The sequence below is a fragment of the Phlebotomus papatasi genome, chromosome 2 (genome assembly GCF_024763615.1).
Source record: "Phlebotomus papatasi isolate M1 chromosome 2, Ppap_2.1, whole genome shotgun sequence".
NCBI classification, from domain to species: Eukaryota; Metazoa; Arthropoda; class Insecta; order Diptera; family Psychodidae; genus Phlebotomus; species Phlebotomus papatasi.
Genome location: NC_077223.1, coordinates 49,418,517 through 49,445,495, shown reverse-complemented (window position 1 = coordinate 49,445,495; position 26,979 = coordinate 49,418,517). Strand labels below are relative to the sequence as shown.

At 31.6% G+C, this 26,979-nt stretch overlaps 1 protein-coding gene across 1 annotated transcript in view; it reads right to left on the bottom strand.

The window, feature by feature from the left end:
* Positions 1–26,979, bottom strand: part of LOC129801548 (univin) — a 31,749-nt gene continuing 4,770 nt past the window's right edge. Inside the window, exons 2-3 of the mRNA XM_055846759.1 lie at positions 2,125–2,257; positions 1–1,041 (exon numbers count right to left, since the gene is read on the bottom strand). Of these exons, the coding sequence (XP_055702734.1) occupies positions 185–1,041; positions 2,125–2,257 (990 nt within the window). The 3' untranslated portion in view covers positions 1–184. The remainder of the gene's footprint in view (positions 1,042–2,124; positions 2,258–26,979) is intronic.

The window sequence follows — 26,979 nt, the reverse complement described above, 5'->3', positions numbered from 1 at the left end:
TGAACATTGAAGAAGTCACATTTATTGGTCTTTGGCATATAAAATGAAACAACTGGTGAAAATGGTGTGATTCAGTGCTAGCATGTCACGGATCATGAAACGATGGCGGATTGCGACGCATTTCAATGACAAAATGCGACGGATCACATTAGAGGAGCCTCTCTCTCTGAAGCGATGATAGCCTTCATGAACAAGCGCACTCTAAGACACGCATATCTGTCCATGTAGCCACTTTGAGTTTCGTGGGATCCCTTTCGTCCACATGCAAAACCTCGAGATCAACGAGCTTGAGTGGAGCACAGCAAGGACGTGGAGCCTTACTCTTGTCCTGCTTCCAGATGAGACTCTGTAGGAGTGCATGATGATGGGCTGGATTGTATTTGGGAGGACATTTGCCACGGCAGAAGCCGGCATCGAAAGATTTTGGCTGAATAATGAACTCGTATCCTTTGACATCCTTGAACGCCACCTCCATTCGATGCCTGCAGCACTTTTGGTTGTTTTTCTGGCAATCCGTCTGACGCGGTCGTCGAATCGGATGCTGGATGTAGTGCTTGTATTGACGTGAACGCTTTTCTCGTTGGACAACACGTGTTACGATGTTGAGGGCTGGATTAGCATCGTCATCAGTATCACCAAACTGTGAGGCATCATGAACAACGTGAAGTCCTTTCCGATGACATCCATCGCAATGTACTTCGAGTCCGAGATTTTGATGACGGGCTTCCATCCAACTCTCAACTGCACGACTCACATCCAGTTCTACCCATTTATTGCCACCCAGATGATTCAAGGAAACAATCTGACCGTCTAAAAAGATGCGTCCATACGGTTCAATGAGCTGGTAGACCTTCAGACTCACGCTTCCATCGTGAGTAACATTAGCACTTTTGTGATGATGGCGATTCTGCAGTAGGACTCTCAGAGTAGCTTCTTCAATTCCAGGTGGTGGTTGTTCTGCTTCAGGCAGAGGAAAGCGTACGAATACTAAATCATGAGTCACACTCCGTGGACGTCTCCGTCTAAAATCGGCTTGAGATGCTACAAAAATAAAACATTATCCTTTACAAACCGATTTTTTTTATATATAGGGTAAGTGTGCTTAATTCCGGCCAGCTTGCAATTTCGGCCACCTTTTTGTTCCTCGAATTTCCATGAACTTTTAGATTTTACGTACTCTAAGATTATACAATGCAAAAGAATAACAAAAAATGTAGCTTCGATAAACGAGATGACGTGAAAAAGGCATTGGAAGAATTCCCGAAGGGCAAGGAACTATGAGAATGAAGGTGGCCGAAATAGGGTACCAAAGCTATGTCTATATTTTTATTCATTTTAAAATGTATTAAGAATGATTTTAAAATAAATAAAGACGGTAAACTCTTTACAAGGTTCCATGCAACACTCTTTCAGAAGAAAGAATAAAAAAATCAATGTGTATTTAAAATATTACATTTCAAACTTGAGACTTTGGCGCTTGTATGCAACTATGCCGAAATTTGGCACACTTACCCTATTTAGATTTAGGATATAAGTTATTAATAAAGAACAGATCGTTGTAGAATAAACTTTAGCATGGAGCAAATGCTGTACTTGGATACTGATACAATTTAGCTCAAATGAAAATATTTGTGATGTATCATCCGCATCATAAATTATTTATGCTTTTATTAAGTTTGGGAAAATATTATGAAAAATCATAAATTGTCTCTAATGTGGTTTGAAATCCAAATGTTATTATTGGCCTTACTTAAAAGTTAATTTATTCAGGGAGAAAAAGAGGGACTCGGCCCGTAAAAATTGTTCTAAGTATATTAGATTACTATGGTTTTTCATTCACTCATTTTGATTGATTTGATGAATTAATGATATCCCGTATTATTTAAGTATATTTTAAGACGATTTTTTGAATTAAAAAGTTTTGCTCTTTCTCTTTGAATAAATTACAAGAGTTTGCAATTATCCATAAGGTCAAAATAAGAGATATGAATGCATATTAGTGACAGAAAACTTTTAATAAAAAATATTTTAATAAAAAATATTTAAATGATAAAAATTAAAAGAATAAATGCTCTGTTTGCGTTTCAGGATTTTCTACCACAAGAACAATATATAAATACTTACTGGGAGCGAATGAATTAAATACGAGGTCGCTATCGTCTTCATCAACAAAATTCGTGTCCTGTTGTTTTCGTTGTTGAACCCTCTCCAAGTACAATTTGTACTTCTCTGCGTACTCTCTTTGACTTATATTAATCTGCAATAATACAAGAAGAGAAAAAAACTAAATTAGTTAATAGGTTTCTCAGCTCTTTGCTTTTTATACTGGATTCGTAATAACTGAAAGTGTTGCAATTAATTAGTGAAATTTGGTGGTTCATTGAACCGGAAACAAGGTTTTTCGTTTTAAGATAAAATCGAGAGTGAAACTTTATTTTAAATCATTAGCACAAAAAAATTGAATTTTGGTTGGTTATATGTAGTACTTTTTGAGTTTACGACTATTATTGCTTAGTGATTGTCGTTCATGTACAAAATGTATATATAACGAAATTGAGGAAAGAAAGAAAGGGTCTAATAAACAACACTTTGCGGTATGCTCGAACTCATGAGTTCGAGGCTCTGGCTCTACCTCAAAAGTTGGATCTGCATTCAAATAGTTTTCGTCGGTTGACGGACCTCTCTAGAAATGCCATAATACACTGAGAAAAAAACGGGGGTGCGATTAACGTTTTTCCTCATAACTTTAACACTTTTTAGGTGTAAAAATATATCAACATTTTGTAATGTTAATTTTACACCTTTTTAAGGGTAAAATTAACATGAAAAAGGGTAACTTTAACCCCTAATATACCTAAAAAGGGTAATATTTACACCTATTTTGGATCAATAGTAGGGTAAAATAAACATTTCCGGAATGTTATTTTAACTTTTTCGGATTTCTCTCACTCAGTGTACAATGAAATTGCGCCTTTGTGCTTGATTTATTTTCAATTCCTTTTTTTTTAAATATAGGCCAGACAAATGTTATTTCTCTTTACTGATTATGAAATAAAATTTACTATGTAATATATTAAGATATATTTTGTTTATTGAATTTCAATTTTTTAGGGCTGTTCTAGTTTAGGCTCTTAACCCTTTAAGGACAAGAAGGTCAAAAATTGGTGGTCAGAAAAAATCATTTTTTTGCAGACTTTTAAGAGCAAAACACAACTTTAGAAGGCCGTAGGAAAAATTTCATTTTTTAGGTCACCGGTGACCCAATCGTCCTTAAAGGGTTAAACCGAAAATTTTAAGCTTTGGGTTGTAGCCGTGTACCTAATGTCGCGAAAGTATAATAATTGAGTTTACTGTATGAGACTAAGGCCGGCTTCAGACCTAAGGTTTAGCCCAGCCCCTGATTCTATAGTTTTTTCAAAATTTAATGGATCACTTGCCCATGTTGTCCAATCCTAAGTGATAATTTTCCAAAAAATCTTGATTAAGAAGAAATTAGAGAAGTTAAGCCATATGGCTAAGCCTTAGGTCTGACAATATAATTATGTAAATGACAATACAGTGGATGAATTTTAAATAAGTATCTTTATTCTTAAATGTTACTAGAACTCTTCTTTTCTAAGAAATTATTTATATTGACAATAAAATGATCAAATTCGTCTCTTATTTCAAATAATAATTATAATATTTCGAATTCATGTCCCTGTACATAGATTAGTGCAATAATGGGTCTGTAAAATAAAGCCATCAATTTATTTAACGTCCTAATTAAAGACTTCAGGGAGCTTGGCTCAACAATATAATAGCCATTAGTCATTACATCACAAAGAAGATATCAGTAGTTCAGGAAAAGTTATTTGCCAATTCGTCAAGAAAAAATGACTTCTAGGGACAAAACTACGTTAATTTCAAATACCATGTTATATGATTAGGATTTAGTACAAATTTATTACAAAACTGTGACTTACTTATAAAACTTCTCAATCAATACTAAATAGATAAATACCAATCACTGCACATGGCCATTAGGGCGTTTCAACTAGGAAAAAATTTTTTTGGCACTATTCTCACGGTGCTATATTTGATGAGACAAGAAAGTTTTTCTTCTACGACCATATGATCAGACGCCGTTTAGAGGTGGCTGAACGACCCTCTTTGTAGAACAAATTTCTGATTTTACCGGATTTTACACTACAGAGAGGGTCGTTTAGCCACCTCTAAACGGCGTCTGATCATATGGTCGTAGAAGAAAAACTTTCTTGTCTCATCAAATACAGCACCGTGAGAATAGTGCCAAAAAATTTTTTTCCTAGTTGAAACGCCCTAATGGCCATCCGACAAATTCTGATGACTACAAATTACCTAAAGTGGACAAAAATCTTTTAAGAAACTACCAGTTAAGAAGCCTTCTTTTGTTTCACGATAGGCATTCCGTGGAAAGTGGATTTCACAGAGATCCACAAAGAACCATATCCTTATCTCTTCATTTCCTTGTAATTTTCCAAATTATTCCTAAATATCCTTGAATGTTCTTTAATTCCGTAGAAAGAATTGCTTGTAAAGAAATGTTCACCTTGATAAAAAAAGAGCTAGTTTCATAAAAGTTCGTAGGGCCGAATAAGATACAATTATTAATAAATTTTTAACAAAAAGTTCAGAGTAAATAGCTTTATGAGAATATTTTTAATCTGAACTTATTACCCAAAAAACTCTGAGAGCATGTAAGAAGCATCCACATTTCGGGAAAGGTGCTCCTGGGCGGTCTACATACGGACTTAGCGGATTCTTTGACTACGGAATCGACAGTAATATAACATGATTACATTGTAACAAATATTTCGATATGATTAATAATAATAATAACTCAAAATTTTTAGACAAAGGTTTAGAGGATCTTGGAACCTTCAGAAACTTTAACTTTTTAAGAAGAATATTTCTGGATATCCCTGCATGCAGTTGGTGCTGGAGCAAAAGGACCTTTGTCAGTCCTGTCCAATTAAAGGTCTTATATTTGTGGTGAACGGTTAGACCATTTTGCGCATTGTCCTTAAATTTTCCTGTTCCTTATTATCCCCAATTATTACGAGATAAATATGCTCGAGGATCAGCCGAAAGGGGTCTTCAGTCTAAACAGTTTCCGGAGGTCTCAAAATCTTAAATATTGAGCACTTAATATTGCCTTTTGAGAATCTAATGGATCATTTATCTTTAATAATGAAGTTCTAAGTTAAATTTTGCCAAAAAATCGTGATTGATAAGAAATTAGAGCAGTTAAGTCATATATGGCTAAGGCTAGGGCCGAAATATACTCAGGCTGATCCTCGAGAATATTTAGCTTGTAAAATTTGGCAGTAAAGGATTAGGTTAAGGAAATTTATGCAAAGGACTTCTAATCGATGATCCTAATCCTAGTTTGGGATTAATCTTTACTGTCAAATTTTATAGGCTAAATATTTCTGAGGATCAGCTTGAGACTATTTTCCTTTAGGTTTAAAGCCAGTATAAGGGTAAAAATAGACTTAAGCAGATCCTTGAGAATATTTAAACAATTTGGGAAAAATCTTTAGTGCTGTATTGTACAGGCTAAAATATTCTCGAAGATCAGCCTATTTTTTTGGGCCCTATAAGTCTCTTGAATTGAGAGACAGTATTCCTACACTGAGAAAAAAAGAGGGTCCGATTAACATTTTTTCCTCAGAACTTTAACACTTTTTAGGTGTAAAAATATATCAACATTTTTAATGTTAATTTTACACCTTTTTAAGGGTAAAATTAACATGAAAAAGGGTACTTTTAACCCCTAATACACCTAAAAAGATTAATATTTACACCGATTTTGGATCAATACTGTAGGGACTGTAGGGTAAAATTAACATTTCCGGAATGTTATTTTAACTTTTTCGGATTTCTCTCAGTGTAGTACTGTGGTCTGGATTAGTTAAACAAAATGACTCTCCTAAAATGTTGTAGGTTTAGGATAAAACAATATGGAATGGAGCTTTCGATACACTTTCTCTCTCTTTAAGTGCGTATAATAAGAATGACAAAGAACTGTAATAATAACCTGCGAAGTAAAAAATCCTAGAGAGGCAGTGACATCATAAATACCAAAATACAAGGTGAAAAATCACAAAAAGGAGGCAAAGAGACATCTGTTGTTCTTGTGTTTGATGAATCACAGCAGTGGGTACTTTGTCATAAATGGGTAATGGACAGGTATTAAGTGGAGTAATCACAATTCATTCAATAATTTTCGGCACACACGTCATGATCTGTTTGTATTTCTTTTTTTTTTTAGGTTTGCAGCCACACTTCTATAAGATTACAAAACGCGCTTCTTGTTGGCAATCATTGGGGAAAACATTCAATTTGAATTCTCTCCATGTGGCTCCACTGTAAAACCCAGTCACCTGCCAGGTAATCACTCAAATTGATTAATCTATCTACGCCACGCTTCTCCAACTACCGCCCTTTTGCAATATCATGTAAAAACCGACGATTTAGTTTGCGATTGATTATTGTCAAGTGTGTTGTGATTTACTATGTCCACAAAAAAGTCATGATCATGGAATTTCTTTAAATTTTTTTTTTATAAGATTCCAATGACGACACTAGGGCTTAATTCATATTTTAATTTTACACGAAATGATGAAATGCGTAATTTTTAATGTAATTTGCTATTTGTATTGCATAGGTAAACTTAATTTTTTTTATAAATATTCAAAACGCCGCAGATGATGACAATATAATCTGTTTTATTACATTCAGGGGTGTGCAAGAACCGTTTGAAACCGAAAAAACGTCAAAATTAGTTTGTTCAGGTATTTTGACCACTGACGTACAAGGTTCATTTGACGTTTGTTCGGTTTCAAACGGTTCTTGCACACCTCTGCATTATAAGATCAAATATTAAGGTATAAGGGGAAGTGGGGCTACTTTGAGCTCTGGTGCTACATTGTTATACAATTTTTATCGTACATTTCTAAAAGAAAGTGAGTTTTAACGTGATGTCATTTGGATGGACAAAACAATTGTGGATCTAAATAAAATAATTTGTAAGGACTAACTTAATTTTGAAATTGTCGAAAAAATCATATAAAAATGTAGCCCCACAGCTCAAAGTAGCCCCACCTCCCCCAACAACAAAATTAGTTAATTAACGATATAATTTATCTTACAGAATTAGGCGTTGGATTACTTTCTTAATTTAAAATCTCATTGAAGTTATTTTTTTAACAGTTTGGTTAGATAGAGAAATATATTTCGTAAAAATTTATAAATATGCATTCCTATTGCGGACTTACAAAATTCTCGTAAATCGTATAACCCTCAAACAAATTCGTAAAAGTTTGTACTTTTTTACAAACATAGTTCGTAACGTTATTTGTTTTTTTTGTGTAGCAAAAATTTGCTAACAACAGTTTAACGAACATTTTTCTGTGTGTTTACAAACATTCACGAACAAATGTTTGTAAAAGAACAAAAGCGGCTCGTCATGTGATAATATTATACGAACAATGTTGGTGAAAATGTACACATTTTTACTAACTTTTTAGAGGGTTATTCTTGGGGATATATGATTTTTACAAGCATTTTGTAAGTCCTCAGTAGGAATTCTTTTTTTAATTTAGGGTAAGTGTGCCAAATTTCGGCCAGCTTGTAATTTCGGCCACATTTTTTGTTCCTCGAATTTCATTGAATTTTTAGTTTTTGCACACTCTAGAAATAAATACAATGAAAAAAATAACAAAAAATGTCGCTTCGACGAACAAGATGATCTAAAAAAGACATTAAAAGAATTCCAGAAGGGCAAGGAACTGTGAAAATGAAGGTGGTCGAAATAGGCCACAAATGTAATGTCTATATTTTTATGAATTTTAGAATGTATTAAGAGTGAATTTAGAAAAAATAGAGGCGATAGACTGCCTACAAGGTTCCAATGAACACTCCTTATAAAAAAGTAACAAATAAATTCAATTTGTATTAAAAATATTACATTTCAAACATAAGACTTTGGTGCTTGTATGCAACTATGCCGAAATTTAGTACATTTACCCTATTTACAAAAACTAGTGACCAATTTTACAAAATATTTTTTCTATATACAGAAAAAATATAAAATTTGCAAAATTAATTTAATTAAGCAATCGGTAGCTTTAGGATATAAATAATACTTCGAGAAAGAATACGGAGCAATTTTTTTAATCTTCATTTCATATTTTCTTGAAAATAAACTTGGGAAACGGAATTAGGCAATTGGCAAAACTGCAATTTCTCGCGGAACATGTAATTCACTTTAATTGAAGTACGTATACCAGAGCAATTATAATCGCACCATCCAAAACGCAACAATAGTTCAAGTTAATACACATACATGTTTTTTGATTATTGATACTATAAATAAAACTACAAATCAATTTTCAGTTTCCAAGATTACTGCAGTAGTAGGGAAAAAATTACGTGATTTACCAAATGTTTGAGATTAAAGAATTCCTATAGAATGCAAATAATTGAGCTGATTTTTATTGTTATTACTAATTGTGATGTCGTGAGACTTTGTAGTCATCAACATGAAGATGTATAGTACGGCGGTATATCTGTTTTTTTTTTCTTTATATCCCACTGTAAAAGTGAGAGGAATGGAATTTCCGAGATCCGCTAATTTGTATAATTTATTCTGCAAATATTTTTTGGTGAGATTTTCATCAGGAAGTTGTTGGTGCTAAAGGAGGAAAAAAGCCTTTTCATCTTCAAAATTCCCCAAAATTACAAAGAAACTGATTTTCAAATTTTAATTTAGTTTTTTTTTGCTCATACAACAGACTATTGTGGCATAAAATTAAATTCCGAATATTTCTTGATTTAACCAGAAAACATACCTCAAAATTGCGATCACTGTCCGAACGAATCGGAATTTATCTTGTTTTTTTGTGGGTTTTGTGAAATCTTAAGCCACTTTTGACAAAAGACCCGAAAAAATGAAGTGATCTTCTTGAAGAGATTTTAGGTTTCTGATAAAAAAGAGAGGTATTACTTCCATGTGAATTTTTTACTACATGTTGCACTAGTAGCACAAGAAAAATAATCACAAAAGGTATGCACACACATACGCATGACGAGAAAGGAAGAAATATTTCAATTCTATCTTTACTATTCTCACTAATCTGTAAAACATATCAATGTTTAAAGTTTAAGGATTTCATTAGTTCTTTTAAAACTTCTAAATTAAATACAGAAATAAATATTTGCCCAAATTGTCCTTTGGCAAGTAGAAGCTAATTTAATGCATATAGCCTCAGTCATTTAGGTACACACCTGATAAAATTTTAATTGCAACACCGTAAATGGGATGAGGAAATGGTATTCCATTAGAGGGTTTCATATTATTTGTTTTTCGTATTTTAGAGAAATTCGTTTGATCCACCATAGTATGAACCTGAATAATACAGATAAAATTGAACAAACAAAAAAAAACTTAAACCATAAAAATTATAATGGTCATAAATTCCTTATAAATATAATATCTGTATTTTACGATTTTTCTAATTTTTTTCAGTAGGATTTTTTTTTGTCCTATGCATAATTTCACTTTTTTCCCACAAGAAAATAAAAAACTATCAATGTCGTTCTCTTTTTGTTGTTTCATATTCTTTGCCTCTTAATAAAATCACCGGGAAGACTATTATATTTTGTTGAAATGCAACAAATAAAAAATGCATATGATTTTTTTTTGTTCACAGTGGCTAAAATGTGTGTGTGGAAGTTAAAGCACAATACTAAACATTCCACGGTAAATTGTGAGTTATTCAAACGAAAATTCTTTAATATTTCAGACACGCAGACTTTAAAAATGCGTGAAAGAGATTAAGGCACGCGCAGATATTGAGGAGGATCATTGCGAAAGGATAAGCATAATAAAGCTGAAAGTAAAAAGTAAATTTGAATAAATTTCATTCAGAACTATGGGAACACAATAGATTAGAAAATGTGATAAAGTCGATAAAGTAAAAACTTTTTATAATGCTTCGCATAATTAAGTCAACAATACTTAATGCGTACTGTAATTCTTAAGCTGAGATTATTATTTTCTTTTTGCTTTGCTGAGAGGTATCACTTAACAAATTTTCCTAAATTAGGTCTCTCCATAAATATTTGTTTTTTCTGAAGATATTTTTTAATTAAAAAAAAAATAATAGGACGTTATAAGATCACCATTGCGTTCATTGTAATCCGGCAATCTCTGGAAAGGTGTCTGAAAATGAACACGCTTAATGATTTCACTTTTTATAAATATTTCCTCAAGATTTTGATTTGTTTTATTTTCCAACAATCAATCGTTCGGAATAAATAAAAATTTGCATTTTGGTTATAGGGACAAGCAAAAAATATAAAATAGGAAATAGGCGAGAATAGTATAGAATAGTATATTTAAATTATTGACAAACATTTCTAATAATTTAATGTAAGAGGTGGCAAAGCCTCTCACGCGTTCCGAAAATGCTCAATTTTGTGTAATTTAGATGCTATACCTCAAAAGTACCTTCACGTCATTTACCGTTTAACCCTTTTATCCGTTCAGAATCGATTCACAAGTCACTCAAAAAATTCCCCAAGATAGCTTAAAAGTAATACAATTGAAATTTCGGACGAAATTTACTTAGCGGTTCATAACCGATTCAGAATTGATTGGTACCGGTTCAGAGTTCAGATTGAGCAGAAATTTCAAGAGTCTTTTTAATTTTTAGCCTTGAAAAACCGTTATTAGGAACGATTCAATGGTATTTTCGTACATGGACAAACTGTTCGTGTTGCATGATGCGTTTTCGAATAATCCTAAAAAATTCTACTTAGGGTAAGTGTGCCAAATTTCGGCATAGTTGCATGGTAGTGCCAAAGTCTCAAGTTTGAAATGTATTATTTCTGATACAAATTGAATTTTTTCGATACTTTTTTATAAGGAGTGCAGTTTGGAAACTCGTAGACAATTTATCGTCTTTATTTTCTCTAAAATCATTCTTAATACATTTTAAAACGAATAAAAGTGTAGACATAGCATTGGTGGCCTATTCCGGCCACCTTCATTTTCATAGTTCCTTGCCCTTCGGGAATTCTTCTAATGCCTTTTCAGATCATCTTGCTCGTCGAAACGATATTTTTTGTTATTTTTTTGCATTGTATAATTTCTAGAGAGAGTATGCAAAACCTAAAAATTCATGGAAATTTGAGGAATAAAAAGTGTGGCCGGAATTTGGTACACTTACCCTAATACAGTTTAAATTGAATAAAAATGTCGACATAGCTTTGGTACCGTATTTAGACCACCTTCATTCTCATAGTTCCTTGCCCTTCGGGAACTCTTCCAATGCCTTTAACTTCATCTTACTTGTCGAAGATACTTTTTTGTTCTTCTTTTGTATTGTATAATCCCTAGAGTATGTTAACACTAAAAATTCATGGAAATTCGAGGAACAAAAAGGGTGGACGGAATTGCAAGCTGGCTGGAATTTGGCACACTTACCCTAGTTACAAATAAATAAAAGTCACATTAAAAGCTTTCAATTCAACTTTTAAAGAACAACGTTGCTTGCTTATACGGACTCGGTCATATCAGAACTTTGTCATTATTTTAACCGTGTCGCTTATATAAATTACTGACACTTTTATTAGTCTAAAATTAACCTTATCTAAAAAATCGTGAGAAATTTGTATCCCTTGTATCCTTTAGGCGTGAAATAGAATTGGATTGAAATTGATATTATTAACAAGTTTAACATTATTTTAGAATATAATTTTATTATTTGACTCTTTTAGAATGAGGAAGTCAAAAATATTTTTTTTTCTGATTATTTAAAGGAAAACATAACTTTTGATAGGCCGAAGAAAATTATATGGTTTTTTGGCCAATCGTCCCTAAAGGGTTAATTTAATTTGGCAAAAAAATTAGAAATTTGTAATTTCGGGCAAGTGTGCCAAATTCCGGCCAGCTTGCAATTTCGGCCACCTTTTTTCTTCCTCGAATTTCCATGAACTTTTAAATTTTACGTACTCTAGAGATTATACAATGCAAAAGAATAACAAAAAAAATGTAGCTTCGACAAACGAGATGACGTAAAAAAGATATTGGAAGAATTCCCGAAGGGCAAGGAACTATGAGAATGAAAGTGGCCGAAATAGGGCACCAAAGCTGTGTCTACATTTTTATTAATTTTAAAATGTATTAAGAATGATTTTAGAGTAAATAAAAACGGTAAACTCTTAACAAGTTTCCAAACAACAATCTTTCAGAAGAAAGAATAAAAAATCAATTTGTATTTAAAATATTACATTTCAAACTTGAGACTTTGACGGTTGCATGCAACTATGCCGAAATTTGGCACACTTACCCTATATTGTGTAATATTTCATAAATAATTTATTGCACTTCTAGTGATCTTCTCTATATGGGTTAATTCAACGTAATCCAAATTTCCCAAGTTTTAATTTTAAAAACAAAATATCAACTGACTAATCCTTATTCTATTCTAGCAATTTTAAGTGTGTAGTAACAACAATATAAATATTTAGTGTAAATTGGAGAAATTACGAAGAGTTGAATGATTGACGATTGGGAAAAGGAATGATCGACATGGATGATGTATTTATTGGCTTGTGGGGCGTTTCTGTGATCGTGAGAAATGATTTTTCTTGGAAGATCGCAATCAGAATTCATTCACATGACTTAGTGGAAATAGATAATTGTTTGATTGTCGATCATTTTTCATCTCTCTGGTGTGATCTAAGGAGGATAAGTGTAGCAATTCAACGGTGTTTTGGCTGATGATCGCAAAGTGTTAGGATGGGAAATGGAATCCAAAATGATATTTGCTCTCTCTCTTTGTTTCTCCACCCGGATTTGGTGGGATATGATGCGGTGTGGCCCAGATGTCTGTGGCGATTGTATAATTTCTATAAATTGGCACATTAATCATAGCATAGAAGGTGGTGGGATGAACACTAAAAATGAAGAATTCACTTGTGGAATTCAGGGAATTTTGCGTGTTTATCCTAATTTCACTACAATTATGAAATAGTCCGAGTGGGTGGCAGAAAAATCGTTAAATTAGCTTCTTTGACCGTATTCTCAACTTCATGTGTAAAGTCCTTTGAGGCTTATTTTATGATTCGCATAGAGGGTCGATTCTATGAAAAAATAGTATATCGAATAAATTTTGTCCGAAGTTATATTTTCAACTATATTAAATGACTCACTAAAATTTCCCACATTCAACCAGGAGACTACCTAGTTCTTTTTGTTCAGAACCAGAAGAATTTCACAGCGGGCAAGGGATACAAAATTCCATTTATCCATTTCAACTGAATGCCAAACATGTCATACGAATAAAATGCAATACCTTGAAGATGTTTTGAGTAAATGAAACAGAGAGAAAGGAATTTGGATGGCGCCTAGTAAAAAGTAATATATTGTGTGGGTTTAAAATTAAACTCAAAAAGTGACAAAATTTCCAATAAACAGCCATAAATTAATTAACTTCATCATGTAGAGATATTTGGCATTAATGTATGTATAAATAGAAAATGCCATTACAAACAAATTAGTTGTATTTCCAAAATTAACTCCCGATTCTCTATTTAGACTTTCCGTACAATGTCCGGCATCTAAAATTATAAATTCACTCAATATAATCCCAATATGTACTTCCATATACGCAAAGAAAATGATGAAATTTTTCGCATTTTTCACATATCTTTGCAAAATACAGGGTGGAGCAGTAAAATAGCGTTAAAAATGTTTATCATGTGCAGATGCTGAGTTAATACGTGCTTGCTTTCCTTTTTTTTCGTGATCGTGACAATGTAAAAAGTAAAGAATCTCGATGTAGATCAACAAATGTGATTAATTATGGTGGTGAGGAAAAATAAAATCCTCTTTCCGCCGGATATTCTTGGCATATGAGGAGAGAGAGAGTGACTTATTTGGCGAGATATTTTTCTTCATCTCCTATTTACAATTCCATTCTTGGATTCACTCTCGTCGCCTTTATCAATGAACTAGACGCCAATGCTCTCAGTCCTAAAAAGACTTATCGTGGGAGTGAATGTATCAATTGAGAAAAATCCACTCACGGCGATAAAAAGCCTACAAATAGACTGTTTTTCGGGATTGAAGATGCAGAGGCAGAAGGATGATCAAACAACTTCATATTGCGTGCCCTTCAGGTATGGATGGGGGAGCCAGAGAGAAATTGACACCAAAGAAAAAAGAAAGAACCCATGAAAGAGGGGACCAGAAAACACTTGAATGAATCACATTTTTGTCATCATTTCCAAAAATAATCCAAAGAAAAAGAAGACGTTCCAAGTCACGAAATTCCTCCATACAACAGGAGAGAAAAAAAGAACCATTATAGTTTCAACAGAATTTCCAAAATAATTTTCACTGTTCAACTAATCAATTGTTATTTCGGGGATTATGCTATATTTGGTGACACTGAAGATGGAGTCTAGTTAATAGTCTCACCCATACGATAATCATTGAAAATAATGCGAAGAATTCCAAGGATGTACGCCTAATGAATTTATTACCTTGTCTGTTGCTCTCCCAGGCGAATTTATTGGGAACCACCACAAAAGTCTCTTTCGATATATTTTCTACGAATTATCATCTGTGACGTGTTATTTCTTCGATTTATCTTTCTCTCATTGGATCATCAAAAATTCACATGACTGACCCGGTGATCTTCTGGCGACAGTCGTTTTTTTCTGGTCGTTTCTGTCTTTTTTTTTTGGACCAGGAAAAAGTGCTAAATAGAAATGCATTTTTGCCTGAAAAATGTTTTATAGGCGACCCCTCTAATTTCAACTCACGTGAGTAATGTGATCTTGCATTGATTGGCGTTAAATATCAATGATGATTTCGTATAATATTACATATCATTTAACACCTTAAGTCTAGGTTAAGAATCTGATACAAAAAAATATATATTCCCCTCTTCATGGGGGAAGCTAATAAAATTTTTACGTTTTTAGATCATCCAGGTGGGAATTCACACTATAATCAATAAATGACTGGGTTCAAATTTCACCGATAGCATAATCGATGGGGGAAACCGTTTCTTTATTGTCAGTTGGTGAGTTAAAATTGATGTGATTTCCAAACACTTTTTTTCCATCTCCACTATCTTGGAGTCAAAATATCTAAATTTCTCAATGCATCTTCCAGCCGTTACAAGTGAAAACTCACACGTAGATTTACGCTTTGAAAATTTCAAAGTCATTGAACTAATTTGAGATCTTTTGGTAGAAATTGAAGAGTCACAAACACTTCTATTCAATATATATTTCTACTCTTTGGTGTGGGGGCTTAGGAGGAGAAAAACTCATTATTTTGAAAAAAAAAAAATTGTTGTTTGAATATGCATTTAGATGGTTAGTATTTGCATTTTAAAGAACTTTCAAGATAATAGATCTGATTTTGTGTGTAATTTTAGTATGGAAAACATAGTATTTAATAGTTAGGGGGAAGTGGGGCACTTTTGAAATTGGACTTTTACCTATTTTTAAATAGAACTGAGCTTTATTTGTAATTTAGCTTCGAAATTGGTTTGTAAAGTTAAATTTTATCATGGCTAGATCTAATTCAATTTCAAAATAGGAGACAAAAAGTCCAATTTCAAAACTGCCCCAATTCAAAGCCCGTCTAACCAAGTAAGCGTGGATTATAACCTGAATTAACCCCTATCTTTCATGCCTTACTTTTAAGAGGCTCCTATACAAAGTACCCTTTACCAAAGATATGTGAAGGACACTTTTTGCGCTCCTAGATGTGAACATTGGAACTACAGTATATTCTCGCTAATTCGGCTCTTTTAACCCTTAAGGACGACTGGAACACCGGTGTCCCATAAAGAAAATAATTTTTCCTGACTACCTAAAGTTTTTTTCTTATGTCTGTATATAATTGTAAAGTAGAAGGTTGAAGGAATTTAAAATATTTTTTGTAAGTCTCTAGCTATTTGCTATGTAGTAAATATTTAAGCTCAGAAATGGCGAATTTTCAATTCTCAAATTCATAATTAATTTTATTTATTTTTTATACTTCCAATTTTTTTTTTAAGCAAAACTCTTTTGGCAATAAAAACTACAATACTCATACGTAATATTTTTCATTAGTATTGTTAGAAAAAATTATTAAATTTGTGGGCTATTTTTGTCCCTACCGTTCATAGAAGTACAAAATACACCGAATCAGACTCTGTTGGACTTTCCAAGGTTAGATGTAAGACTTATCATTGATTATGTTTCTCAGTTTAATTTTATTGTTGATTTGCAGTCCGTAAAAAGTGTCTCGTCGTTAAAGGGTTAAGATTGGGCTACTTTTTAATTCGAGCAGCAGTTAAATTTCAAAAAAAGTTTATCGATATTTTTCATTTTTTCGAATGAAAATATTTTTTCTCAAATTTGCCATGTTTTGTCTTAGTTATGATGTGATTTTGCATTATAATGAGGGTTTCATTAAATTTACCATAAATATGAGTATGCAAACTTAATATTAGTGGAAGAACCAAAAATCGTTGCATTTCAAACAATTCGATGCCCGAATTTCTCGCTAATTCGGGTGACATTTCGGTCCCAAATGCCCAAATTTGAGAGAGTCTACTGTACGAAAATTATGTTGCCGATCGTGTTGCTCAGTTGTCAGTGACATGATGGAATATTTTCCAAAATTCTATGTACAGTAGACTCTTTCAAATTCGGGCATTTGAGACCGAAATGTCAACCGAATTAGAGAGAAATTCGGGCGTCAAGTTGTTTGAAATGTAACGATTTTTTGTTCTTCCGCATACTAATATAAAGTTTACATGCTCATTGCTATTATAAATTGCATGAAAACCACTTAATAATGCAAAATCACATCAAAATTAAGACAAATCATGACAAATTTGTGCATATTTGCTTCATAGCTTGAAAAATGTCAACAAACTATTTTCGAATTTAACTGCCGCCCGAATTAAAAAGTAGCCGTAGCCCGATCTTAAAAGAGCCGAATTAGCGAGAGTCTACTGTATTTGTTTTCAAATTAATTCAAAGATTCTTAAGTGATTTTGTGCGACTTGAGTAATTTTATTATTAAAAATAAATATGCGAGACTGTGTATGTTTCGTGTATTGAATATTGATAATATTGAACAAATTACAACCCTAAAATACGTATTTTTATTTCTTTTTCATGAGTATTAGGAGACAATTTTTTTACGCAATGATTTTTCCTTTTCTAAAGTGTTAAATCGTTAATACCAGTTAAATAAAACAAATCATTATCCTTGTAGCTTCTGCCGTTTGTATAATATTTGGAAGTGAAATTAGGAAGTGTGATTGACAGTTTCATTCGCCCGCCATTGATGTACGTGGCAAAATCTAATCCTTAATTCGGGCCTACCACTCAGATCTTGCCGATAAGGGCTAAATAAGTGCCTATAGCTGGGTCTTAATTAATGGCTCAACGATGGGCCCCCTTACCCTGTGTCAGACAGGACGATCATTAATTAATCTATCACTAACAATTAAAATTTTTAAATTCATAATGAAAATTTATCAGAATTCTGTATATTCTGCATATCTTTGCAATTTTTTTGCCAAACTTTTGTATCTAAAAATTGCTTTATATTTAAGTAAATGTCAGTAATTTTCTTTGGGCAAGCATCCCAATTTTTGATATAAAATCATTGAACTTATGTAGATTGTACACACATATATGTTTATATCCAATAATGCATGTGTGATAAATGATAGGCCTGAATAAACTTTTAATGTTCCCCATTTACCCTTCTTTTTCAATTTCGATTTCCTAAGAAATGAAGAAGAACTTTAAAGAAGAGATTACAAGGAAAAATTTACCAAAAAGAAGCGCAAAGAAAATCAATTTAGATTTATGGGATGAAGTACAGTAAATAACAATAAAGAGTTTTTCATGGTTTAAAGGTCTCGCCTTCCTATTTTCTGTCCAGAAAAAAAATTATAGAAGTGTAGATGCGACCATCATGAGCAATAAATCAACAAATTCACACATTTTCGAGTACATTGTGTGATATCGAAACTTTTTTCTGTCATTCCCTCCATCTAAGCAATTTACATTAATTCATATAATACATTATGTAGAACCTTCGAATTTTAGAGATTTACTCATATCATTCTTATACTGTACAGCCAATCATTTATTAACATTTTCTGAGTAAGAAATTTCAATATATTATATATTTAATAATATAATATTAATAGATGTTCTCTATGAAAATATAGTGTTCAATTCAATTGGATACACTTTAATGTATGATATCTAAGTAAAATCGTACTAAAGAAAGGTAGTTTTTGAATTTCTGTTAAAATTTCTTTTACATTATTTTCTGCGATGAAGGTAAAAACGTTTGTCTCTTCAAATAAATGTACAAGAGTTATGTTGAAACGTGCATGAAGCTCTCCCTTAACACTAATAAGGAGTATTATTAAGTATATAGTGATTATTTGCCTTTTACAAACAGTGTAATGATATTTACTTTCAAAGTGTATGTCACACAATGAACCTAATGGACCTTTATTCTTCTTTTAATATTTCAAACCTTTAACAAATCAAATTACTTTTTGAAATCATATGTTAATGTCGTTTTATTAATTGGAAAGACGAAGTATTTGATTAGCATTTTGATCATTTTGATCCATTTTTAGTTCAAATTTAAGATACATCTTCTCTAGCATTATGTGCTCCTCAAGAAACATATTATATACAAAACTAGAAAATGAGGCAATAAAAAATGCGGTAAAAAAACATGTTAACATATATAGTAGGAGAAAATATGCAAATGGGATTGCATTTAGATTAACTCCTCTTGATCGTTTTGTCTGTTAATTATGACAAATACGGAGTGTTTGAGGGATGGAGTGACTGCAAGTGGAAATTAATATTGAATGTGTGAGAAACACGAAGAGGCAGAGTTGTCCAAGAAAATGCACATTAATTAATTAAGTACACGATATAATTACGAAATATGTTGAAATTTAAATGAATACACACATTCTGTGTACACACTGAATTATATACACATTCGAGACGCCACAGGTGGAGTGAAATGTGTGAAAAAAAAGATTTAATTTGTATTTATTTAACAATTTATCGACAGAGTTCTTGAAATTACGATTTTAGACGATTATATCTTAGAGATGCTCCATCAACTCAAATCCCTCACTTGTACATAGTATTTGAGAAAAGTTAATAATATACATAGCGTGTGTATACGTTTGGATCTAACAAGTAATTTTTATTGAATGGAGCCCTTCACCCAAAACCGCCTTTTTTTCTTATACAAATATTATGAAGGCAAGATTTCTAAATGAAAGAAAGAAAAATACTCAAACTTTATATTATTTACTACACAGAGATGAGAAATATTTTTATGTGTTTTTATCGTTGTGAAATTTTCTCTCGCTTTTTTTTCCCCAATTACACCCAGAAGTATTTATTTTCAATTGCCATCAAATTTCCATTTCGAAATAGCATTCTCGCACTCAGTCAATTAGAATGCGGAGATTTAATAATAAATTCTGAGATAACTATTCTATTGCTAATGATCAGGAAAAAAAAATTAAATAAAAAATAAATAACGCAGAAATAACTGAAATAATGTTCAAGTATAAAAAAAATATAAATAAAACACCCTCTTCTGCAGAACTTTTATTCAGAATTTTTCGCAAGATCACCCTCACATCCATCATTTCGCGATTTCGCGGTGGACTTTCCTGGAATTTCATTCTTTGACCGTAAGTCGACTGTCTATCACGATCAATGAATCATTTCACAATGAGAGAGTCACTATCTCTTTTTCATAATAAATACCTGATTGATCAGAAATGGCTTTTCCACTACGTATAAAAAAAATTGGTTTTAAAAAAATCTGAATTTTTGACATTGAAACCATTGATTTTAACACTAAACCTACCGACCGTTTTTGGTCGTTTTTCGGTCAAATGGCAAACCGCAGTAGGGTAGGATACACAACAAATTTGTCTTAGAAAAGAGCAAAAAATTATAATTTAAACACTGAAAAATATAGGGGAAACTGGGGCACCACCAAACACGGGGTAGCACCGAACACTGCGATTTTTTAATCAGCTATTCGACTTCTTAGGACAAGACCTATAGGAATTTATAGACACTATAGGGATGCTTGTCTACTGAAGAAATGGTTGAGATAGTCCAAGTAAGAAATAAAAATTAGTGTTTTGTGCTACCCCGTGTTTGCTGGTGCCCCAGTTTCCCCTATTACATGCATATTTTAATATATTCATAAAGTTTGATAGTGATATTGTACCGTTTAAATTTTAAATATGTATTAATTTTAAACCAGTCAATTTGACCGGGTCTTGGTAGGTTCAGTGTTGAAGTTTAATTACTATTGGAAATCTTCATAATTTATTTATAAAAGTATTATATATTAATTACATCAATTGTTCATCATGGATCTGGTTATAAAAAATGGATTGTTATTTTATTTGAAGATGCATAATGGGCTTATGGGGGCAGCCTGAACTACGAGGCTAAAAATTAGTTCAAAAATTTCAATTTACAGTAGAGCCTCGCTAGATAAGAGAATAAAGAGAATAAGAGCGTCCATATTTGGTTCCATATTTGACACTTGGGTCGCAATATATAGTCCATGTAATTTTTTCAAATTATCAACGACTTTTAGTATTAAAATTGCTCGATGGCTTCCACTTTCTTTGCGATTGTGGTACTTGTTCTCGCTCTCTTCATTTTATGGATCACAATTATCACAACTGCTCAATAAATTTTGTCAAAAATATTAAAATAATTATGACAACATTGCATGTTGCGTATTAAAAAACAGAACCTAACTTAAAATCAGTGTTTTGAAATCAACGGTCTATAAATTGTGGACTATAGAGCGATGGCCTATAGCGGGGTTCTACTGTATGTGAGGGAAGTGGAGCATATTTGAATTGGGGTAGCTTAAAAAAATTAAGCTTTTTCGATATGTTTTAGAAATTACCTAGGCGGACATTTCGTTCTTACACGAAAATACGGGTGAATCTTTCCTAATAACGATTTTTCAAGATCAAAGGTTAAAAAGACACTAGAGAGCGCATTTTCCAACAGAATGGTATCGTGTTTGGGCTCGTTGGAAAAGTCTTGGAATTTTCTATAAAACTAAACCGGTTCTAATCGGTTCTGAACCGGTAATGAACCGATTCACAGCCGATAACTAATTTTTATGTGAAAATCAATTGTATTACTTTTAAAAATATTCTGGGGATCTTTTGAGTGATGAATCGGTTCAAATCAGTTGAAAACCGGTAAATGATGTCAAAATACTCTTGAGGTATAGCAGCATTTAAATCTCGAGTTCGAGCATTTCGCAAAGTCTGGGACGCTTTGCCTCCCCTTTTTATAGATGAATTAGGGAAACTAGGGGCAGCAGTAAACACAGGGTAGTTTTAAATCACATACTGCGATTTTTTCTATTAGATTTTAGACTAGAGGTAAGTGGGACACTTTTGAATGTGGGGCAGCTTTGAAATTGGGATAGTTAACGTATTTTTAAATAAAATTGAGCCTTATTATGATATAATTTAGGTGCATAAATAGATTGAAAAGCTAAATTACATTTATAAATAGGCAAATTACATTTATAAATTTGGCTCAATTCCATTTATAAATAGGAGATAAGTTCCAATTTCAAAACTGCCTCACATTCAAAGGTGCCCCACTTCCCCATACAGAGAACGAAATCTATATGAATTCATACGGATAGGGATACTTGCCCTTTAAAAAAAAATGGTCGATGTAGGTCTAAGATAGACTTAAAAATCAGTATGTACAACTATCCTAATTTTTTTTACTATTGCCCGCACTAAGAGAAATCCGAAAAAGTTAAAATAACATTCCGGAAATGTTAATTTTACCCTGCAGTATTTATCCGAAATCGGTGTAAATATTACCCTTTTTAGGTCTATTGGGGGTTAGTTACCCTTTTTCATGTTAATTTTACCCTTAGAAAGGTGTAAAATTAACATTAAAAAATGTTGATATATTTTTACACCTATAAATTGTTAAAGTTATGAGGAAAAAAAGTAAATCGCTCCCTCTTTTTTTTCTCGGTGCGAGTATCATCTATCCATAAAATGTTTGCCGATTCAAGAAAAAAATACACAGCCAATTTCTGGACGGAACTGGAATATACTTATAGTTTTTTCTTTATACTCAAACTAGAATTTCACTCGAAGCCTAGCATCTATTCTTAGCCATATTATAAATTTATGGTATTCATTAACTGTTCAAAGGGATTTAATTAAGAATTCAAATAAAATGTCAAAAAGCATAGGGCTCTTTTTAGACTTTAGTTTCAATCATTTTTTTTTAACTATTGTAATTTCTTGTTGATGTAAACCAATTGAGATATTAAAATATAATTTTATTTAGGATGGTAAGGCAGAAGAAATGCAATTAAACTTTTCAACAATCTAATGGATTTACTTTCTCATAGATTAAAATTTTAATTAAACTTCGAATTAGTAGCTTTTATAAAATATGCAACTGTAAAATATTGCAAAGAAAAGCTAGGTTTTTTTCGTGTCCTGGCAGTTCGACAAACTCGCCTCTGTGGTCCTTTAAATCTTTGAACAATTAATTATGATTTCCGAGCGGGGAAATCAGAATGTTGAGAAATAAAGAAGACTTCTTGCTTCTCTCGATGTCCACTTTATTCTATCCAAAATTGTGTTTTTACATCTTATATAACTTTTGAGCCACTGCTCAAGATCTTTGTGATTCAATAGTAAAAATAATGAGATCACCATTTCCTTGTGATTCATTAATGGGTTCTCTGAATTTCTCCCTTTTAACTTGTCCAAGTGCAGAAGGCAATAAAAGTGTCAACTTCTTTTAATTTATTCTCAACTCTAATGAGTCTTCAAGATTTTAAATACAAAATGGAATTATTAGGGAGCACAAAAAATAAGAATTCAGTGGTGATCATACAAACATGATTGAACATGATATGACTTGACTTAACTCCTCCACCCTTAATCGATGCTACGGAGATAATAATGATTATTTCATAATCTGTTGACGTAGCAGCGAAATTTTAAATTTTATAAATTCATTGAATGTAATAGAACCCTTTAAATTTTATCAATAATATTGTGAAAATTAACAATTCTTTGTGTAGGTTACAATTATAAAATTTTACAATAATAAAAATTGATGTTGATTCTGGAGCTGCTTGGTTTCCGACTCGTCTTGATGACTGCAGGAACATTATAATGGGTTTCCTCTCAAAATGTTGATTAATTCCTCCATATTACAGATGAAGTTTTCAGATGAAGATAATTTTTTCATTTATAAAGTGCGTAAGGATAAGGAGGAAACATAATTTTTATAAATTGTCCTTGGAAAGGATTTTGGAATGTGAATTCTTGGTTTAGGAAATTTTTAATCTGAGAGTTGTTGTACAGAGCTTTCAGAGAACAATATTCATAAATTTCTTTATAAAAGATCACTTTTACAATTTAATATTTATTTATTTTTATTTCAGGAATTACTTTTCATTCATTTTTTTTTCATGAGATTTAAGAGTGATTCAATTATTACATAAAGATGTATTAAACATTACTATATTAAAATTTTAGCATTACTCATATAAATTGCATTTCTTAACACTTTTTCGTTTTTCAATAATTGAATTTTCCTTATTATTAAATTGTTAAATGCGTATATATTTTTGTATCCATTAATTTTTATTTATTTATTTAGAAATGTTCTTAACTTCCATTGTATTTAAATTTCTTAGTAAAATTTAATCGTAGTTTTAATAAAATTAAAAGATTTTTTCTTTTCGTTTTTCGTAAAGGATACAAATTTAAAACTTTTATTTTTTTAAATTGTTATTTGTAAGATTAGTATGATAATACTTTTTATTCTCTTCTTTTATATATTTCTCTTATTTAATGTTATTATATAACTTAAAATAATAGTGGACAATGCGAGTTTGACTTATCGTTAAAAGTAATATTATATTCCAGAATTGTCTTTTAGGTCGTTTTCGTTAAAATAATTAGATCTTGAAAATTACTATGTTTTATTCGGTTTTCGTAATGTACTTTTATGTAATTTACGATTTGTTGTATCTGTTATTGTAACTTTTTGTTGGTTACTGAGCTTTACTTCTCTAAATTTTGGGGTCAGTTTAGTACGCCTGTCTTTTACGACAAAAATTTCTTGATCATTTTTATATTGAATAGGGTCTGATCTTTTCTGATTAATTTTCTTAATAATATTTTCTTTCTTTTTATTTATTTCTGGAGTAATTTTCTCATAGAAATCATTCTGATATTTCATCAAGAATTCCAAATTTGGAGTTAAACTTTCATCATATTTTCTTCCAAAGAAGAGTTCGAAAGGAGTATATTTCGTCGTCGAATGAATTGAATTGTTATAGAAGAAAATACATTGATTAATTTTACTTTCAATTGAATATTCATTATATTCAGGTGTATCATTAGCAATTCTAAGAAGTTCTAAAAGTGATGAATGGAATCTTTCGATTGGAGCATTAGAACTGTGTCCTTTGACAGAGGTAATGTGAAGATCTATATTAGAAGATGAGCAAAAATTTTTGAATTCAATCGAATTAAATCCACATTCTTGGTCTAAAATCAATAGTTTAGGTTTTCCGTAAGATGAGATAAATTTGAAAAGAGCTTCTTTAATATGAATACTATTTCTTGATTCAAGTTTAAATGCTTGTGCATATTTAGAAAATTTATCAATGATTGTAAAAAAGAAGTTTTCTCGATTTACGTAAAATAAATCACCATGGCAAATTTCTAAAGGTCGAGATGGTGATTGAGTAATCTCAAATTTTGGTTTTGGTGGACTTCTGTCGTATTTATTTTCTTTGCATATTTTGCACGAATTTATCAATTTTGTAATTTTTGATTTCATTTTTGGAAAATAAGAATCTCGTCTTACATGCAAATAAACTTCATTTATTCCACGATGTCCGTTGGACTTGTGTTGATTTTCAATAATTTTGTCTTGTTCATTTTCTTCAATAATATTTTGAACGTTTTTGATGCATTTCACCAATTTAAAAAGTTTATTTCTTGAGAAATAGTGTGAGTAAATTTCTTGTATTCGAGTAAAAAGTTCTAGATCGGGACAGTAAATTCCACAGGATTTCTTGGGCGGCATAGCTTTCTTTAGAAGCCAAATTATCATATCGTCATTATAAGCTGGATACTGAAAAGTATGACGTTTTTTTGTTTTGAACAATATTTCAAATTTTGAATGAGGGGTTTCATTGTTTTTTAAGACAATTATTTGATTCGAAAAGTCATTTAATAAATTTTCAGAAATTGGAATATTATCCATTGTATCTTCTTGAGCACTATGGACTGTATCCATTTCATCAGAATTTTGAGTGAGAGATGAATCTCTAGATTCAATTTCTTTTTCGTTCATATTAACTTCTTCAATTTTAACTCGAGAAAGCGCATCTGCGTTAGAATTAATTTTTCCAGGTTTGTAGATTATCTCATAATAAAATTCTTCTAGCTTTAAACGCCATCTAATTAATTTAGAATTGGGTTCTTTAATTGAAAATAACCATGTCAAGGGTCGATGATCTGTATAAATTTTAAATTTTCTACCAAATAGATAAGGACGAAAATATTTGGTTGCCCATACAATAGCTAGTAATTCTTTTTCGATTGTAGAATACTTCTGTTCTGTGTCAGTTAATGTTCTACTTGCGTAACAGATAGGTTTATCATGTCCTACATTTCCTTGGGATAAAACTGCACCTATAGCAATATTTGAGGCGTCAGTTGTAAGAATGAATTCTTTATTGAAGTCAGGGTATGTCAAAATTGGATCATTCATTAGTAAATGTTTACAAATATTTACGCTTTTTATAAATTCAGGAGTATGTTTTACTGTTTCTCCTTTTTTAAGACATTTTGAAAGTGGTTTTGTAATTTTTGCAAAATCTTTTATAAATTTTCGGTAATAGCCAACTAATCCTAGAAATTGTTTTATTTCTTTTTGGGTTTTTGGAATAGGAAAATTTTTAATGCTTTTTATTTTTTCAGGGTTAGGTTTAATTCCATCAGCGGAAACAATATGACCTAGAAAAGCTGTTTCTTTTTGAAGAAATTCACATTTATCCAATTGTACTTTTAATTGAGCTGACTCTAATTTTGAAAATACTTTATTTAAATTTTCAATGTGTTCTTGTAATGAAGTCGAAAAAACTATAATATCGTCCATGTAAACAAGGCAAATTGTTCCTTGAAGTTCTTTTAAAACATTATCCATTAATCGTTGAAAAGTTGCTGGAGCATTCTTTAATCCGAATGGCATTCTTATAAATTCATAGTGTCCATTTTCTACACTGAAAGCCGTTTTAGGTATATCCTTAGGATGAACTGCTATCTGATGAAAACCAGAAGCTAAATCTAATGTACTAAAGTACATACTTTTTCCGAGTTTATCAAGTATATCAGATATATTAGGAATAGGATATTTGTCATCAATTGTCTTTTCGTTAAGTTTTCTGTAATCTATAACAAGTCGCCATTTAGTTTTACCACTTGCGTCCATCTTTTTAGGGACTATCCAAACAGGGGATGACCAAGGTGAATAACTAGGTCTTATTACATTGTCTTGTAACATTTTTGAAATTTGAGATCGTACCTCTTCTTTATGAATATAAGGGTATCTATAAGATTTCGTATAAATAGGAATTTCATCTTTGGTTATTATTTTATGAGTAACTTTTCCGTCAAGAGCTGATTGATTACTATTCATGGAGAAAATCGATTTAAATTTCGAACAAACATTAATAAGAGCTTCGCGTTCTTCCGAATTAAGATGATCAAGTCTCAAATTGTCATTTAAATTTACTTCTTCACG